The 19,345-nt window shown below is 46.2% G+C and overlaps 1 protein-coding gene across 2 annotated transcripts in view; it reads left to right on the top strand.

The window, feature by feature from the left end:
- Positions 1 to 5,360: 5,360 nt before the first annotated feature.
- The window catches only part of LOC140387811 (histone-lysine N-methyltransferase SUV39H2-like), a 43,501-nt gene continuing 29,516 nt past the window's right edge, over positions 5,361 to 19,345 (top strand). For both annotated transcript variants that reach the window (XM_072470952.1, XM_072470953.1), the window contains exons 1-2: positions 5,361 to 5,480; positions 15,225 to 15,370. In XM_072470952.1, the coding sequence (XP_072327053.1) occupies positions 5,462 to 5,480; positions 15,225 to 15,370 (165 nt within the window). In that variant the 5' untranslated portion in view covers positions 5,361 to 5,461. The remainder of the gene's footprint in view (positions 5,481 to 15,224; positions 15,371 to 19,345) is intronic.

The following is a 19,345-nucleotide window of genomic DNA, read 5'->3' as shown; positions in this document are numbered from 1 at the left end:
CCAGGGTGGGCGCCCTTCTGTTTCCTCTCCTATCTCCAAGTCCACCCAATGTGGAGCGTGATCCGAAATGGCTATAGCCGTATACTCCGTTCCCCTCACCTTCGGGATCAACGCCCTTCCCAAAACAAAAAAGTCTATTCGCGAATAGACTTTGTGGACATAGGAGAAAAACGAAAACTCCTTACTCCTAGGTCTGCTAAATCTCCTCGGGTCTACTCCTCCCATCTGCTCCATAAAATCTTTAAGCACCTTGGCTGCTGCTGGCCTCCTTCCAGTCCTGGACCTCGACCTGTCCAGCCCTGGTTCCAACACCGTATTGAAATCTCCCCCCATTACCAACTTTCCCACCTCTAGGTCCGGGATGCGTCCTAGCATACGCCTCATAAAATTGGCATCATCCCAGTTCGGGGCATATACGTTTACCAAAACCACCGTCTCCCCCTGTAGTTTGCCACTCACCATCACGTATCTGCCCCCGCTATCCGCCACTATAGTCTTTGCCTCAAACATTACCCGCTTCCCCACTAATATAGCCACCCCCCTGTTTTTCGCATCTAGCCCCGAATGGAACACCTGCCCCACCCAACCTTTGCGTAGTCTCACCTGGTCTATCAGTTTCAAGTGAGTTTCCTGTAACATAACCACGTCTGCCTTAAGTTTCTAAAGGTGTGCAAGTACCCGTGCCCTCTTTATCGGCCCGTTCAGCCCTCTCACGTTCCACGTGATCAGCCGGGTTGGGGGGCTTTTTACCCCCCCCCTTGTCGATTAGCCAACCCCTTTTTCCAGCTCCTCACCCGGTTCCCACGCAGCTGTGCCCCCCCCCAGGCGGTGCCCCCCCGCCCATCCCACCCCATACCAGCTCCCCCCTCTCCCCAGCAGCAGCAGCCCAATAATCCCCCCCTCCCCCCCCGCCCCCCGCTAGATCCCCCACTAGATCCCCCACTAGCGTAGTTACACCCCCCATGTTGCTCCCAGAAGTCAGCAAACTCTGGCCGACCTCGGCTTCCCCCCGTGACCTCGGCTCGCACCGTGCGACGCCCCCTCCTTCCTGCTTCCCTATTCCCGCCATGATTATCATAGCGCGGGAACCGAGCCCGCGCTTCCCCCTTGGCCCCGCCCCCAATGGCCAACGCCCCATCTCTTCCACCTCCTTTCCTCCCCCCACCACCTCCTGTGGAAGAGAGAAAAGTTACCACATTGCAGGATTAATAACATAAAACTCCTCTTTCCCCCCTTTTTACCCCCCTCTTCGCCCCCCATACTCGCCCCACCACTTTGTTTCAAACGTTCTTTTTTTAATAACCCGCTCATTCCAATTTTTCTTCCACGATAAAAGTCCACGCCTCATCCGCCGTCTCAAAGTAGTGGTGCCTCCCTTGACATGTGACCCACAGTCTTGCCGGCTGCAGCATTCCGAATTTTATCTTCTTTTTGTGAAGCACCGCCTTGGCCCGATTAAAGCTCGCCCTCCTTCTCGCCACCTCCGCACCCCAGTCTTGGTATACGCGGATCACCGCGTTCTCCCACTTACTGCTCCGAGTTTTCTTTGCCCATCTAAGGACCACCTCTCTGTCCTTAAAACGGAGGAATCTCACCACTATGGCTCTGGGAGTTTCTCCTGCTCTTGGTCCTCGCGCCATCACTCGGTATGCTCCCTCCACCTCCAGCGGACCCGCCGGGGCCTCCGCTCCCATTAAACGAGTGCAGCATCGTGCTCACATATGCCCCGACGTCCGCTCCCTCCGCACCTTCAGGAAGACCAAGAATCCTCAGGTTGTTCCTCCTCGCGTTGTTCTCCAGCGCCTCCAGCCTTTCCACACATCGTTTATGGTGAGCCTCGTGCATCTCCGTCTTCACCACCAGGCCCTGTATGTCGTCCTCATTCTCGGCAGCCTTTGCCTTCACGACCCGAAGCTCCCGCTTCTGGGTCTTTTGCTCCTCCTTTAGCCCTTCGATCACCTGTAATATCGGGGCCAACAGCTCTTTCTTCAATTCCTTTTTGAGTTCTTCCACGCAGCGTTTCAAAAACTCGTGTTGTTCAGGGCCCCATATTAAACTGCCACCTTCCGACGCCATCTTGGTTTTTGCTTGCCTTCCTTGCCGCTGCTCTAACGGATCCACCGCAATCCGGCCACCTTCCTCTCCTTTTTTCATCCGTATCCAGGGGGGGATTCCCTTCTGGTTTACCGCACAGTGCTTTTAGCCGTTAAAATTGCCGTTGGGGCTCTTATCAAGAGCCCAAAAGTCCGTTTCACCGGGAGCTGCCGAAACGTGCGACTCAGCTGGTCATCGCCGCACCCGGAAGTCCGATTTATTTGTTCTTAAGGGCAGCACGGTAGCATTGTGGATAGCACAATGCTTCACAGCTCCAGGGTCCCAGGTTCGATTCCGGCTTGGGTCGCTGTCTGTGCGGAGTCTGCACATCCTCCCCGTGTCTGCGTGGGTTTCCTCCGGGTGCTCCGGTTTCCTCCCACGGTCCAAAGATGTGCAGGTTAGGTGAATTGGCCAATGATAAATTGCCCTTAATGTCCAAAATTGCCCTTGGTGTTGGGTGGAGGTGTTGAGTTTGGGTAGGGTGCTCTTTCCAGGAGCCGGTGCAGACTCAGAGGGCCGAATGGCCTCCTTCTGCACTGTAAATTCAATGATAATCTATGATTAATCTAGGACAAAGATTTGGCACAACATCGTGGGCCGAAGGGCCTGTTCTGTGCTGTATTTTCTATGTTCTATGTTCTATGTACCCAGGATCAACCCAGTGAACCTTCTCTGGACTGCCTCCAATGCCGGACTATCTTTCCTTGGATAAGGGGACCAGAACTGTTCACAGTATTCCAGGTGGGGTCTAACTCATGCCTTGTATAGTTTTAGCAAGACTTCCCTATTTTTATTCTCCATTCCCTTTGAAATAAAGGCCAACATTCCGTTTGCCTCCCCTATTACCCGCTGAACTTGCATGTTAGCTTTTTGTGATTTATGCACGAGGACCCCCACATCCCTCTGTGCTGCTGATTTCTGCAGTCTCTCTCCATTTAGAACAAAGAACAAAGAAATGTACAGCACAGGAACAGGCCCTCCAAGCCCGTGCCGACCATGCTGCCCGACTAAACTACAATCTTCTACACTTCCTGGGTCCGTATCCCTCTATTCCCATCCTATTCATGTATTTGTCAAGATGCCCCTTAAATGTCACTATCGTTCCTGCTTCCACCACCTCCTCCGGTAGCGAGTTCCAGGCACCCACTACCCTCTGTGTAAAAAACTTGCCTCATACATCTACTCAAAATCTTGCCCCTCTCATTAGTTACAGGTTGCCATCCTGAAAATTCCCCTCTAATCCCAACTCGCTGTCTTCTGTTAGTTAGCCAATCTTCTATCCGTTCTAATACACGGCTACCATTTTTGGAATGTAATTAGTGTCTTCCACCATGAAGACTCTTGCAAAATATCTATTAAACTCCTCCGCGCCATTATTAATTCCCCAGTCTCATTCTCTAAGGAGCCAATGTTCACTTTGGTCTCTCTCCCCCTTGTTTCTATGTTTAAAGAAGCTTTTACTGTCACTTTTAATATTACTTGCTAGTTTACCATAAGACATAGGAGCAGAATTAGGCCACTCGGCCCATCGAGTCTGCTCCGCCATTCAATCATGGCTGATATTTTTCTCATCCTCATTCTCCTGCCTTCTTCCCGTAACCCCTGATTAATCAAGAACCTATCTCTCTCTGTCTTAAGACAATCAGTGAATTGGCCTCCACACCCTTCTGTGGCAAAGAGTTCCACAGATTCACCACCCTCTGGCTGAAGAAATTCCTCCTCATCTCTGTTTTAAAGGATCGCCCCTTTAGTCTGAGATTGTGTCCTCTGCTTCTAGTTTTTCCTACAAGTGGAAACATTCTCTCCACGTGCACTCTATCCAGGTCTCGCAGTATCCTGTAAGTTTCAGTGAGATCCCCTCTCATAGTCTCCCTCTTTTTTTTGGTCATCGTTTGTTGGTGTTTAAAACTTGTCCAATCCTCTGGCTTACCACTAATCTTTGCCACATTGTATGTTTGTTTCTTTCATACTCTCCTTAACTTCCTTGATTAACCACGTTTTCTTTTTTGCTCCATCCTAGAATCCTACTTCCTCACTGGGATATATCCTTGTTGTGAGACGTGAAGTATTTTCAGAAATGCCTGCCACATCAGCCGGTTTTTCTGCTAAACTTCTTTCCCAGTCCACTCCAGCCAACTCTGCCCTCATTCCTATAGAATTACCCTCATTTAAGTTTAGCACAGTTGTTTCTGACCCAAGTTTCTCACTCTCAAACTGAACTGGTTTAGCTCACTTGACTAGACAGCTGGTTTGTGATGCAGAGCAAGACAAGAGTATGGGTTCAACTCCTGTACTAGCTGAGGTTACCCATAAAGGCTTAACCATGTCCCTCACCTGAGGTGTGGTGATCCTCAGGTTAAATCACCACCAGTCAGCTCTCCCCCTCAAAGGGGAAAGCAGAATCTGGGGCTACTATGGTGACTTTACCGTACCTATTATCTCCTGTTTTATTCTCTGTCCTACAGTACAGCTACTGTCAGGAGGCCTATACATTACTCCCACCGGTGTCTTCTTTCCCATGTTATTTATTACCTCCACCCAAATGGATTCTACACCTTCCGATCCAAGATAATTTCTTGCCTTACTTATTCTATCTCAGACTAGCGAAGCTACCCCACCACCCTTTCCCTGCTGCCTGTCCTTACGAAAAGTCACATACCCCATAATATTTAGTTCCTTTGTCTCCCACAGTCTCCTTGTAACCATGTCTCTGTAATGGCTATAAGGTCATACCCATTCGCCTCAATTTGTGCTGTTAATTCATTTTTTTTGTGCTGAATGGTATGTGCATTTAAGTGAAGAGACATTAATTTGCCTTTTTACCATTCTCTCCTACCAGTTCCCCTTGATCCTATTTGCTACGTGTTTAATGCTTGTATGCACTATCCCTCCCTGTCACACTCTGGGTAGCATTATCTGTTTCTCTCACTCTCTGGCTCTCTCCCTTTGTCTCCCTCTGTCTGAACCTCTGTCCCTGTCTGTGTTTCTTTTTCTCTCAGTTTCTTTCCGTCTTTCCTTTTCTCATTGTCTCGCTTTCTCTGTCTCCCTCTTTTTTTTTCTCAGTCTCTCTGATTTTGCCTCTGTCTTTCTCGGTCTCTCTTTCTATCTCTGCCTCTCTCTCTGTCTCTTTACTTTTCTCAGCGTCTCTCAGTCTCTCTCTCTGCCTCTTTCAGTCTCTCTGTCTTTCACTGTCTCTGCCTTTCTCACTCTCTCTCTCTCTCTCTGTCTCTCTGCCTTTCCCAGTGTCTCTCTGCCTCTCCCAGTCTCTCGGTCAAGATTTCAGAGCCTCTTTAAGAAGGGGAGGAGTTGTTGAGCGTTTTAATGCAACGTTCTTTACGCGCCACCATGTTTGAATGGAAATTGCAAGATGGCTGAACCCAGAGGCAGTGAGTATCTGCTCAGTTTTGGTGCTATTTTGGGACGGGTTGAGGGAGGGGGTTAGTGTTATTTTATTTTATTTTTTTTGGGGGGTGGGGGTGGTTTGTGTGTGTAGCTGCAGGAAGCCCCCGCCCGGGCTCCGCGATCTCATTCACAAAAAACAGCCTTAGCGGCAATTGATACATTCGCAGCAATGTATCAACCTGGGAGCAGGGCTGCGCTGGGCTGGAGCTGGGGCTGGGGCTGGGGCTGCGCTGGGCTGGAGCTGGGGCTGCGCTGGGCTGGAGCGGGCTGGGGCTGGTTCCTCTTTCAACCTGCCCTCTCCATCTGCTGCATTCCCTCCCTTTTAAAAAGTGACCAGAAATTTAGGAATTGAGACCTCTCTGCAAATCCTCCTTTAGTACAGACGTGGGTTTTGCAGGACGAGAACTAACTTTTATACTTTCGGTTCTCAGCCATTGGCAGATTCTTCTCCTGGTCGCATTGTTCCGAGTTGGGAGAGCTGCTTTGCAGAGGACGTGCCCGCTGCACAAGCAGCTTTGGCTATCCGAGGCACAGCCTTAGTCGTAAATTTCTGGCGAATGTTGCCCTCTGGGCAGGGAGGGCCTTGCGGACAAGAATGATCATGCAAACTCGTGTACTCCAAAAGGAAAGTTCAAATTCACACTTTAATGATTCGATTTCAATGTGGTTAGGTTTCCAGTAGGCCTCTGAAGTGTGCGTGTCTGTCTGTGTTTGTACCTTTCAAAGGCTATCACACACACACAGCACATTTGTAATGATGAAAGGGCGCTTTACAGGAAAGTGGATGTCAGGTCAGAGGAGATACTGGGAGGGACTTGGTCAAAGTTGTAGGTCTCAGAGAAGAGGCAGCAAGTGCTGAGGAGGGAATTCCAGCTGTGCCTCTTGAGGTGGCTGAAGGCACATCCACATGTGCTGGAATGCTGGGGGAACTTTTATTATTTATTCTGTCATGGGCTGTGGGTTTTGCTGGCTGGGCTAGTGTTAATTGTCCAACCTTAATTCCCCTTGAGAAGGTGCTGGTGGTGACCACCGCCTTGAACCGCTGCAGTCCCTGAGGTGTAGGTATATCCACTGTGCTGTTAGGGAGGGGATTCCAGGATTTAACCCAGTGACAGTAAAGGAACGGTGACATATTTCCAAGTCAGGACGGTGAGTGGGTCGGAGGAGATCCTCCAGGTGGTGGAGCTCCCAGCTACCTGCTGCCCTTGTCATTCGAGAGTGCAGAGGTCATGGGTTTGGAAGGTGCTGTCGAAAGAATCTTGACGGCTGGGATGTGGGTTTGGAAGTGCAGGATGAATCGAGGCTCTCGAGTTGTAAATAGTCTGCTTCAGCCTGAGCCATTGTTTGGGGAGGGAGATTGTGTCAGTGTTCAGGTTATGGAGTTTGTGATCACGGTGGATTTAATCTCCCCAGTGGAGGAGCTTTGGAACCTGGAACTTTAAAAATGCAAAGTGATAAAACGTGAGTAAACATGTAGCTTTTCTCTGATCGAGTGAAAAGAAGAAAGAAATATTTTTAAAATCTGCTGTGATTTGAAGGTGGAACCACCCTTTTTGGATGAGATATTAGTTCAGGTCAATGTTAAAGTTTCCATGGCATTATTTGATGAAGTGCCGGCAGTTTACTGTTGTCCAGGCCATTATTTATTGTAGCTGGCTACTTGTATATTGTAGCTATTTTATTTTAAGGTTTGTACGGTGGACAGTGGTTAGCACTATTGTCTCACAGTACCAGGGACCCAGGTTCCCTTGGGTGACTGTGTGGAGTTTGTACTTTCCCTCCATGTCTGTGTGGATTTCCTCCAGGTGGTCCGATTTCCTCCCACAGTCCAAAAATGTGCAGATTAAGTGGATTGGCCGTGCTAAATTGCCCCCGAGTGTTCCAACGGTTAGGTGGGGTTATGGGTCGGGGTGGGGTGGGGATGTCTGTCTAGGTAGGGTGTGCTTTTGTAGTGTCACTGCAAGCTCAATGGGCCAAATGGCCTCCTTCTGCACAGTAAGGTTCTATGATTCTGTGCTAAGTTTTATTGGAGAGATTTTATGCTGTTGACGTTAGGCTCTGCAAAGCTGAATGAAGATGGGGAGTTTGAAACCATTTAGGATTATAGATAACCATCTCCTGCCTCATTTCGGAAATGATTGCCCCTGACACTAGAGGGGCTAATTTTAGCCACTACAGTTCATGCTGACTCATCTCTGGATTTATGACTGCTGATGACGTTTTGGGTGCCTAACTGTCATCTTCAGTAACCGTTGGAGCTTAGAACAGCGTCAGCATTTTAACAAAATATTTGAATGAAGGGAAAGAGAACGAGCTTCTCATTTTCATTTTGTTTACAAGAGGGGAGATTGTTAACTAGGTGGTGGAGGCGGCCTCCAACACAGTGAAAGCTTAACATCCCTCACCCCAAGAATGTGCATTTATCTAGCACCTTTAATGTCGTAAAATGTCCCAAGATGTTCGCAGGAACATCATGAAATAAGATTTGACACTGAGCCACATAAGGAATTATGAGGTCAGATGATCAAAAGCTGGGTCAAAGAGGCATGTTTCAGGATATAATATACAAGTAGCGAGCTACAACAAATAATGCCTGGACAACAGTAAACTGCCTACACTTCCTCAAATAATGCCATGGAATCTTTAACATTGACCTGAACTGTTAAATAGGATGGTGGTTTAATATCTTATCCAAAAAGGGTGTTTCCACTGTTAAATTACAGGGCACAGTGCAGTTTATCTTGAGCTTTCAAATAGTTTATTTTCTATTTTGTTACCTCCAGCAGAGAAAGGATTCATGTTTGATCACTTTCCATTTTTAAAACACAGGTTTTAAAGCTCCTCCACTGGGGAGATTGAATCCACTGTGATAACAAACTCGATAACCTGAACACTGACACACTCTCCCTCCCCAACCAGTGTCTCAGGCTGAACCAGAACCTCGATTCATCCTAAAGGAGGTGGAGCGAGACGGTGAGGTGGAGCGGTATAGGAAGGGAATTCCAGAGCCTGAGGCCCAGACGGCTGGTGGCACGTCCTACAATGATTAAAGGATTAGGATGCACGTGGGGTCAAAGTTTGCTGAGTGCAGAGCTCTGGGAGAGTTGTGTGGCTGGGTAAGGATACGGGATGGTATTGAATGTCCATCTTGCACTGTTGGAGACCTGTTCAATCTCGGAGCCCTGGAAATCCAGCCCTTGAAGCCTGATTGCTCTGCTAATTGAATATGAAATTTGTTCGAATTATAGGCACCTGGAGTTTTTGAAAGATGTGTTTTTTGTGCCATTGTCTTATGCTCCGATTGGTGTTTGCATCAGCAACAATATGGACAAAGACTTGGGAATATGAGTTTAATGCTCTTTTGGCGCCCATCAGGATCCACCAATGGACCATCCTGATTCAGATATTTATTTATTTATTTTTAGAAATTTAAAGTGCCCAATTCTTTTTTTTCCAATTAAGGGGCAATTTAGCGTGGCCAGTCCACCTACCCTGCACATCTTTGGGTTGTGGGGGTGAAACCCACACAGACACAGGGAGAATATGTAAACAGTGACCCAGGGCTGGGATCAAACCCAGGTCCTCGGTGCTTGAGGCAGCAGTGCTAACCACTGCGCCACCGTGCCGGCACATGATTTCGGTGTTTAGGTGAGGTAATGCATTTTGGAAGGTCTAATGCAGGTAGGGAATATACAGTGAATGGTAGAACCCTCAAGAGTATTGAAAGTCAGAGAGATCTATGTGTACAGGTCCACAGGTCACTGAAAGGGGCAACACAGGTGGAGAAGGTAGTCAAGAAGGCATACGGCATGCTTGCCTTCATTGGTCGGGGCATTGAGCATAAGAATTGGCAAGTCATGTTGCAGCTGTATAGAACCTTAGTTAGGCCACACTTGGAGTATAGTGTTCAATTCTGGTCGCCACACTACAAGAAGGATGTGGAGGCTTTGGTGAGGGTGCAGAAGAGATTTACCAGAATGTTGCCTGGTATGGGGGGCATTAACTATGTGGAGCGGTTGAATAAACTCGGTTTGTTCTCACTGTAACGACGGAGGTTGAGGGGCGACCTGATAGAGGTCTACAAAATTATGAGGGGCATAGACAGAGTGGATAGTCAGAGGCTTTTCCCCAGGGTAGAGGGGTCAATTACTAGGGGGCATAGGTTTAAGGTATGAGGGGCAAGGTTTAGAGTAGATGTACGAGGCAAGTTTTTTTACACAGAGGGTAGTGGGTGCCTGGAACTCGCTGCCGGAGGAGGTGGTGGAAGCAGGGACGATAGTGACATTTAAGGGACATCTTGACAAATACATGAATAGGATGGGAATAGAGGGATACGGACCCAGGAAGTGTAGAGGATTGAAGTTTAGTCGGGCAGCATGGTCGGCACGGGCTTGGAGGGCCGAAGGGCCTGTTCCTGTGCTGTACATTTCTTTGTTCTTTGTACTGTCAATTGTTTTATTGCTCCAGTTGACAGAGTGTTAGAGAGTGAGATGTAATTTTCAGTGGATTGATAGTGAAAGATTATTTTCACTGGCTAGTGAATTGCTAACCAGGAAATTCAATTTTAGGCTTCATACTGGGAGCATAAAAAGGAAGGCGAGATGTACTTTGTCTTAAAATTGGTTTAAGATGTAGAATATATTGCCAGAACCGGTTGGAGTCTTGCAGGACATTTGGTCGATGATCCTTTCTGAAAGAACTCACAAATGAATCCCACTCCCATGGCCTTTCTCTCTCCCTGTAGATTTTTCCTTTTCAACTATGTATTGAATTAACATTTAAAAGCTGCTATTGAATCTCTTACTATTACTACAGGCAGTGAATTCCCTATCGGCCACTGTCTGGAAACATTTAACCTTTCCCAAGTTTTTTTTGCTAATTGCATTAATTCATTAATTGTACACCCTGGTTGTCAATGGAAAGTTTTTTTTTCCCTGACTACCAAACTCCCTCATAACTTTGAACAAGTTTCTGAAGATTTGCCTTAACTCTGCTCTAAGAGTTAGTGTCCCAGGCCCAACTATCGTCAGCTGCTTCATCAATGATCTGCCTTCCATCATGAGGTCAGAAGTGGAGATGTTCGTCGATGATTGATATTTTTAAGACAAAGATGATTGCACGGATGTAATGGTAGATACTGTGCAGGCAGCTTTGACTGAATGGTTTCCTTCGACGCTAAATTTATTCTGGCTGTCATTGCCTGTTCGTCCAACCAATCCAATCCTCTGCGTCCAAACATGATACCAGCAATTTGCTGAGAACACCCTTGACTCTAGAAACATTGATTATCTTTTTCAATATGTACATGACTTCAGTCGTTTTTAAAAAATTTAGTGTATCCAATTCGCTTTTTTTCCAAAGGGAAAATTTAGCGTGGCCAATCCACCTACCCTGTGTATCGTGTTTTGGGAAAATGCTTGAAAATCTCAGCAGGTCTGGCAGCATCTATACCGAGGGAAAAGAGCGAACGTTTCGAGTCCGATTCATTGACAAAGAGTCATCGGACTCGAAACGTTGGCTTTTCTCTCCCTACAGATGCTGCCAGACCTACAGAGATTTTCCGGCATTTTCTCTTTGGTTTCAGATTCCAGCATCCGCAGTAATTTGCTTTTATTTACATCTTGTTTTGGGTTGTCGGGGTGAGATGAGACCCACGCAGCCACGGGGAGAATGTATAAACTCCACGCAGACACTGGGCTGGGATCAAACCCGGGTCCTCAGCACTGTGAGCAGCAGTGCTAACCACCGTGCCACCCTTTCCGTCTTCCTCTTTGAGATCTCTTGTTGAAGACCGGTGCAATCCACAATGCTGCAACCTCCAGCATGGGGAGGCGGACCGGGAGGCTAAAACCTCCTTGACAAAGAGTCATCCAGACTCGAAACATTAGCTCAGTTCTCTCTCTCTCTCTCTCCACAGATGCTGTCCAGCATTTTCTGTTTTTGTTTTTGCATCCGCAGTAATTTGCATTTATCTTAAGAGGCTAAAACCTGTTTGGTTACATAATGGATGCACCTCCCTTAACTATTAAGTGCTGAGGTGGGACTTGAACCTTCAACACTGATTGTAAAATCAGTTTAGGAAAGATTTCACTTTTATTATTTGATGGTACACTCTTCTCTCCAGCACACGGCCACAGAGGATCTGGCGAGAGGCAAAATGTCAGACACCCACCAACATAAAATTCCTTTGCAATTCTCCCAATGGCGGGGTCACTATTCCTACTGGCAGTTGGCGCAAATGGCATCTGCATTAATTTCCACGTCATGAATGCCCATTTAAGGTGGCACAGTGGTTAGCACTGCTGCATCACAGTGCCAGGGACCCTGGTTCAATTCCAGCCTCGGGTGGCAGTCTGCGCGGAGTCTGCACGTTCTCCCCGTGTCTGCGTGGGTTTCCTCCGGGTGCTCCGGTTTCCTCCCACATTACAAAGATGTGTGGGTTAGGTGGATTGGCCGTGATAAATTGCCCTTGGTGTCCAGGGATGTGAAAGTTAGGTTATGGTGATAGGGCAGAGTGGACATGATGGATATTTCGATGGGTCGGTGTAGACATGATGGGCTGAATGGCCTGCTTCTGCACTGTAGGGATTCTATTCTATGATTGAAACAGCTGCCCACTGGCATCCCTCAGGCTTTCCAATCTGGTGTCGCACCAGCGGGTAATTACGTCGGTCACCAACATGATTGATAGAGAGTGGCATTGCAAAGGCCACTCGGTTTGCCAGAGACTTCTGAGTGAGCATAACACGTTCCTGCCTGGGTGCTGCACTGCTCCTGATGTCTCGCTCACCATTCTGTCGGCACCAACTTGGTCTCAAAGTGGGAGAATTCTACCCAATAATAATAATATTTATTGTCACAAGTAGGCTTACATTAACACTGCAATGAAATTACTGTGAAAAGCCCCTAGTCGCCACGTTCCGGCGCCTGTTCAGGTACACAGAGGGAGAATTCAGAACGTCCAATTCACCGAACAAGCACGTCTTTCGGGATTTGTGGGAGGAAACCGGAGCACCCGGAGGAAACCCACGCAGACAAATGTATTTTGTGCTGGTTGGCTGAAGAGAGGTGAATGCTGCCTCAAGTAATTGTGAAACAGAAAATTACAAAGTGTCTTTTTTAAAAATGAAATATTCTGAGAATATTATACCCCTTTGCTGTTAATCTTTGACCTACTTAAATCAAAGATTGTCTGATGTCCTGGTGACTGTATACTGATGTGATATATTTTGAAAATTGGGTTTAGTAGTTATATTATTTATAAAATTTGATGCAAGGTGTTGCTCCACTGTGGCACAACTTGAATTTGCACCAACAACTCTTTACAGCGAGTTACTGTATCATAGAATTTACAGTGCAGAAGGAGGCCATTCAGCCCATCGAGTCTGCACCGGCTCTTGGAAAGAGCACCCTACCCAAGGTCAACACCTCCATTCTATCTCCATAACCCAGTAACCCCACCCAACACTAAGGGCAATTTTGGACACTAAGGGCAATTTATCATGGCCAATCCACCTAACCTGCACATCCCCGGACTGCGGGAGGAAACCGGAGCACCCGGAGGAAACCCACGCAGACACGGGGAGGATGTGCAGACTCCGCACAGACAGTGGCCCAAGCCGGAATCGAACCTGGGACCCTGGAGCTGTGAAGCAATTGTGCTATCCACAATGCTACCGTGCTGCCCCTTGTATGTAGGAGCCCACTTGATTGGTATCCCATCCACCACCTAAACATTCACTCCCTCCATCACTGATGAACAGTGGCAGCCGTGTGTACCATCTACAAGATGCACTGCAGCAACTCACCAAGGCTCCTTCGGTAGCACCTTCCAAACCCACAGCCACTACCACCACCTGGAGGTTCCCCTCCAAGTCACTCACCACCCTGACTTGGAAATATATCGGCCATTCCTTCACTGTCGCTGGGACAACATCCTGGAACTCCCTCCCTAACAGCACTGTGGGTGTGCCTACACCACATGGACTGCAGTTCAAGGTGGTGCTCACCACCTTCCTGAGGGCAATTAGGGATGGGCAACAAGTGCCGGTCTGGTCAGTAATATTCTCATTAAAGAATATACTTTTCTATGGAGGGGGAGCAACAAAAGTGAGGATAACATTGTCCTGGTTTCGTCATTTTATTTTACTCGCTGTAAGTCTGGAAAAATGGTGACCAATGAATGGCCAAGGGAAACAAAACTTCTTTGTTTACTTGTGTGTTCTCCCATTACTGTGTCATTGTCTACATGCTGACCAGCTGCAACGTGGCATGAAAATGAAGGTTCATGTTCCACAGATCCATTCAGCTCAATGTATTTGCCACCTCTGTCGCCACCTCTCTCGTCACCTCCACTGCCTCCTATTCTGTTGACAGCTCTGATTGCCTCCCCTGTAGCCTTGCCATCAATTATATCCAAAACTGTCCGTGGACTATCCTGTATTCCTTTAGCTTTGTGCTTGCTTGCACACCTGTGCTGTTATCCCCCCCCCCCCCCACCCCCCCCCCGGAAACACTTTGTCAAAATTGCAATCATGACCTTGCTTATCCATATCCAGCCTTAATTTTGTCCCCCCCACTCTGATCTCTTGCTAAATCACTTTGACGCAGTAAGTGTGTGTTTTCCCACCTTGGTCTATTTGATCTGGAATTCCCACCCCCTCCTTTATGACCTTCCTTAAATTGACCTCTTCAAACAGATTCTTTGTCACCCTTCCTGAAACCTCCTTTGTACTTCTGTGAAACTCCTTGGGGCGGGGAAGGGAGGGGCACACATCCACATTAATGCTCCTGCAAAAATGGAAGCTGTCACTTGATCTAACCATAACGTTGATTTGAATGCCAAATTCAAAACTATTTAAAAAGCTGGTTACCACAATGACTCTCCTTCCTTCCCCCTGCTGCAATCCGCAGAAAGTGCAAGATGAAACACGTGCCTGAAGTAATCTGCGATCTACTGTGCAACTTTTAGAAATTTTGAACCATGCTTTCACCATCTTGCGTTATGATCACTGTCTGAGAGGGTGGTGGCCACACAAGTGCTCGTCTGTTACAACTAGTTGGAGTGTTGCGGTTGAAATTTGCATCTTGAGTACCATGCTGGATTGTAAAGATAAAGAGTGTATTTGATCAGCTAGCAAATTTCAACATGTGTTCTGTATTAGCGCTGTATTTGATAGGGGGGGGGGGGGCGGAGATAATGCAGAGCCATTTTCTTTTATCAAAGCCTCTGCAGAACTTGTGGTTTTTGAGCGTAATACTCTTCTGAAAAGCTAGTTTCAACAATCGAGGTAACAGCACGAGCAATTGAATAAGCAGCTCTGCTTCCTGAAGGCTGTAACGAGTTTATAGAATTCTTCGATGTACTGGAGCAGAATCTTTGGTGCTTCAGCAGGAATAAGTAAATTCAAAAGCCAGTAAAACAACGCCCATTCATGGAATCATTTATCCTGAAGAGGCACCAGTGACACAATTTAAGTCAGTGATTTGTTTTCCAAACTGGATTAGATTGTATCTCCAGGAAGAATTTTGAACACCATGCAGAGAATGTACCTGCTCTAATGTGTTGGCCATCATTTTAGGGTGTGGATTAGAGATGTACTTGATTTTGTTCTTTTGCAAGTAATTACATAATTGCCAGATCTTCAATTTCTGTAACTCTTCCTCTGGCCAGTCCCCTCTCACTCACCCACCCAACTTAACTTCCCGTCCTCTTTATGTTGTATCAGGATGGTGTGTGCCGTGTTTAGCATCGCTAGAAATTCTCCAGGAACTGTGTCGGGAAGAAAAACTTACCTGTGCTGTGCTTGGAATCGACAAAATAAATCTGCAAGAGTATGAAGTGGAGTACCTCTGTGGGTACAAGAAAGAAAAGGTAGGTTCAATACGCACAATCGTTCCTCTAAAGTGACAGGTTCTGTTCCGTCTCCCCCTCCTGTGAAAATGGCTCAATTCGTTTATCTGGTACTTGTTCCAGCTGAAGCTAATGTTTTGGAATTTTGGACTTTGTCACCTGGTGTAACTCACTTGAAAAATGTCTTAAACGCCGTTCGTCAAGGGATAACGTGAAGTTTAAGCCTCATATTTTTAATTTACAAAGCGTGATAAAGAGCACCCAGCTTGCTTCTGCGTCTGAGAAAATAGTCACCGGGATAATCCTTTTAGAATTGTAATTTTTTTTCTGCCTTTCCAGTCTATTTAATTAAAAAAAAAAAAATCCTCATTAGTTGTGGGTTAATTTTCAAAAATGTGACCAAATGTTTACTGACTCTCGTTCAAACATTCATGCCACTGAACGTTTCAACATCTTGTTTGCTCGCATACCCTTAGTTTATCTGCATCCCGCCATAACCCCGGCTTTAATTTTCCTCTCTGTTGACTCTTTGAAAGGCCCATCCGGTTATTCCCGTTCTCCTGCTCTTTCCCTGTAGTCCTGCAAAATTGTTCCCCTTTTCAAATGTTTATCCAATTGTTACCATTTGAATCTGCTTCCACCGTCCTTTCAGGCAGCATGTTCGAGATCACCACAACTTCAGAAAGAAAATCATCCCACCTCTGATACTTTGTCAATTATCTTTGTGTCCACTGGTTACTGACCCTTCTGCTAATAGAAACTCTCGCCAAAACCTCGCATGATTTTAACCTTCTCTACTCTTAATGAGAATGACCTGACCGCTTCGGGTGTCCGCACATATCTGAATTCTGTCATCCTGGTACTTTCGAATGCCTTCTTAAAAATCCAAATCTACTTCATTCACAGTCCCGTTTGTCCTCCCCACTGGTTAACTCCCCAACAACACCACAGATTTGTCAAAAATGGTTTCCCCCTTTCCCTCTCACAGACTCTGCTTAATCATTACTATAATTTTCCAAGTGAGTTATATCAATTCCAAGATTTTTCCTAATGATTGACCCAATGCCAGGCTAACTGGCCTTGTTTGCTGTTTTCTCTCTCATTTTTCCTGTTCCCATCTCTAGTGGCGCATGAGGCAGATGATGAGCATTCGTCCAGTCTGTTTCTGTAGCTAGTTTTTCCTGGAACTGGCCTGTTGCTAGAGTCTACTTATAGCTCGATGGGCATCACTTGGCATCAAGTATGGCTGACCGGGTGACTTTCTTACCGCCTGCCATCGGTGATTTGGAAAGCTTTACAAGTTGATATTCAACCTGCTTGACCGTGTTATGAGGGCAGCACGGTAGCATTGTGGATAGCACAATTGCTTCACAGCCCTAGGGTCCCAGGTTTGATTCCCGGATTGGGTCACTGTCTGTGTGGAGTCTGCACATCCTCCCCGTGTGTGCGTGGGTTTCCTCCGGGTGCTCCGGTTTCCTCCCACAGTCCAAAGATGTGCAGGGTAGGTGGATTGGCCATGATAAATTGCCCTTCGTGTCCAAAATTTCCCTTAGTGTTGGGTGGGGCTACTGTGTTATGGGGATAGGATGGAGGTGTGGACCTTGGTAGGGTGCTCTTTCCAAGAGCCGGTGCAGACTCAATGGGCCGAATGGCCTCCTTCTGCACTGTTAATTCTATGAACGCACCCTCTGTCACCATCTAATCCTGGAGGTGGTGCGTACCAGCCTTCCCCATTCCCAAAATAGTGATGTAATATTCTACCTTCCAATCCACTGAAATGGTTGCAGAATCTATGGAAATGTGTTGAATTGCAGCCGCCACCTTTGTCGGCACCTCTGTAGGCGCCGGAGTGTGGCGACTAGGGGCTTTTCACAGTAACTTCATTGCAGTGTTAATGTAAGCTTACTTGTGACAATAAAGATTATTATTTTAGAACCCTAGAATATAGGCCATTAGGAGATTTGTCAGCTTCTAGTCCCTTGAGTTTCTCCAATACTTTGCATTGATGACTTCCTCTATCTCATTAGACCCTTGGTTTTCCACTATTTCTGATAGTTTTGTTGTGTCTTCTACTGTAAAAGCAGATATGGACTGAATTCCTTTCTCCGCAGCTGGGATTTTCCGGTGCTGCTCAGAGTGAATGGAGTGAAAGCCAAATTTTCCATTCTCGCTCGCAAAAGGACCCGCTACGGATGACACTGGCGAATCCCGCCCTAAGAAACATTCAGACTAATATTTTGTACTTGTTCTGCATTGTAGTTTCTCCCATCTGCACAAGCCTCTGAGGGACCATTTTTTTTGTTTTTCCTCTCTCTCTCTTTTTGTATAACTTGTGACAGGTCTTATCTGCTTTTATATTCCTGGCTAGTTTACTCTCTTTTTGTATTTTCACCCACTGTATAATTTTTTTGTCATCCCTTGCTGGTATCAAAAACTCCCACAGTTCACAGGCTTCCTGCTATTGGTAATATTATAAGCCTCCTTATCCTCATTATTTGGTTGAATAAACTCGGTTTGTTCTCACTGAAACAAAGGAAGTTGAGGGGCGACCTGATTGAGGTCTACAAAATTATGAGGGGCATAAACAGAGTGGATAGTCAGAGACTTTTTCCCAGGGTAGAGGGGTCAATTACTAGGGGGCATAGGTTTAAAGTGCAAAGGGCAAGGTTTAGAGGAGCTGTACAAGGCAAGTTTTTTACATCGAGGGTAGTGGGTGCCTGGAACTCGCTGCCGGAGGAGGTGGTGGAAGCAGGGACGATAGTGACATTTAAGGGGCATCTTGACAAATACATGAATAGGATGGGAATAGAGTGATATGGACCCCGGAAGTGTAGATGGGTAGCATGGTCGGCGCAGGCTTGGAGGGCCGAAGGGCCTGTTCCTGTGCTGTACCTTTCTTTGTTCTTTAGATTTAGGTAGATCATTATTCTTCCAGAGTTTTTATTTTTTGGTAGAATGTGTATTTGTTGAGAATTATGAAACATATCTTTAACTGTTTGCCATTGCTTATCTACTGTAAACCCTTTGTAAACTAATTTCCAAATCTGCTTTACCAATTCACCCCTCGTAGAAATGTTAATTGGCTTTAAAGCTTAAGATCGTATGTGTCATTCAATACATATTATGATCACTCTTTCTCATTGCACACAACAACATCTGAAATAGCCACTTCTCTGATCACTTCTATGACTTATTGTTCTAGGAGACTGACTTGAATAAGTTGTTGAACCTGTCCTCTAAACTACTTTTGCTGGTTTGAGTTGACCAGTGTATGTGAAGATCAACCTCACGATTACTGCTTAGCTTTGACAGATGTTTTGATTATTTCTTAATTCAATGCTTTGTCCAACAGTGTTGTTGCAGATAAGGGATCTATTAATTACTCTGACCAGCGTTATTTCATATTTCCAACCATTCTGTTCCTGCTCTTCTGAGCCGAGATCCTTCCTCACTACTGTCCTTATTGCCACATTCCCAGCACTTGCTTTGCTGTTCCTTTATAACCTTGACTTTCTTTTGTATTTAATCAACTTAATTTTCAATCATTTAACATTATTGATCTAGTTTAAGTTGATAGGCAGATTGAATTAAGTATTTTTCTGTAACATAGCCACAAATATTGAAAAAGTAGAACCTCCTTTCCCTTCTGCATTGAATTCCACCCGCTCTCTAAATTTCCAACTTCTACTATGTTTCTGACAGCTCCATGTGTCCAATCTACCTACAGAAGTAGAGGAAAGCCTCCAGAAAAATGTCAAGAATATCTATTCTTGCTGTAAAGTTGGCTTTTCAGCCTGTCTGATAAAACTAGCTTTGAATGACTAACCATCATCGAGGTCGCAGGAAATCCACAAGTAATGTATAATCCCATTACAAATTGGAAGCATGATGTAGTTTACAAACTCGATGTCAAATTTCACCCAACGTGAGCTTCTGACCTCAGCCGGACCATCACTAGGATTGCCTGTTGCTACCTCCATATCACTCAACTTCACT

The sequence above is a fragment of the Scyliorhinus torazame genome, chromosome 13 (genome assembly GCF_047496885.1).
Source record: "Scyliorhinus torazame isolate Kashiwa2021f chromosome 13, sScyTor2.1, whole genome shotgun sequence".
Lineage (NCBI taxonomy): Eukaryota > Metazoa > Chordata > Chondrichthyes > Carcharhiniformes > Scyliorhinidae > Scyliorhinus > Scyliorhinus torazame.
This window is presented reverse-complemented; position numbering and strand designations above follow the sequence as displayed.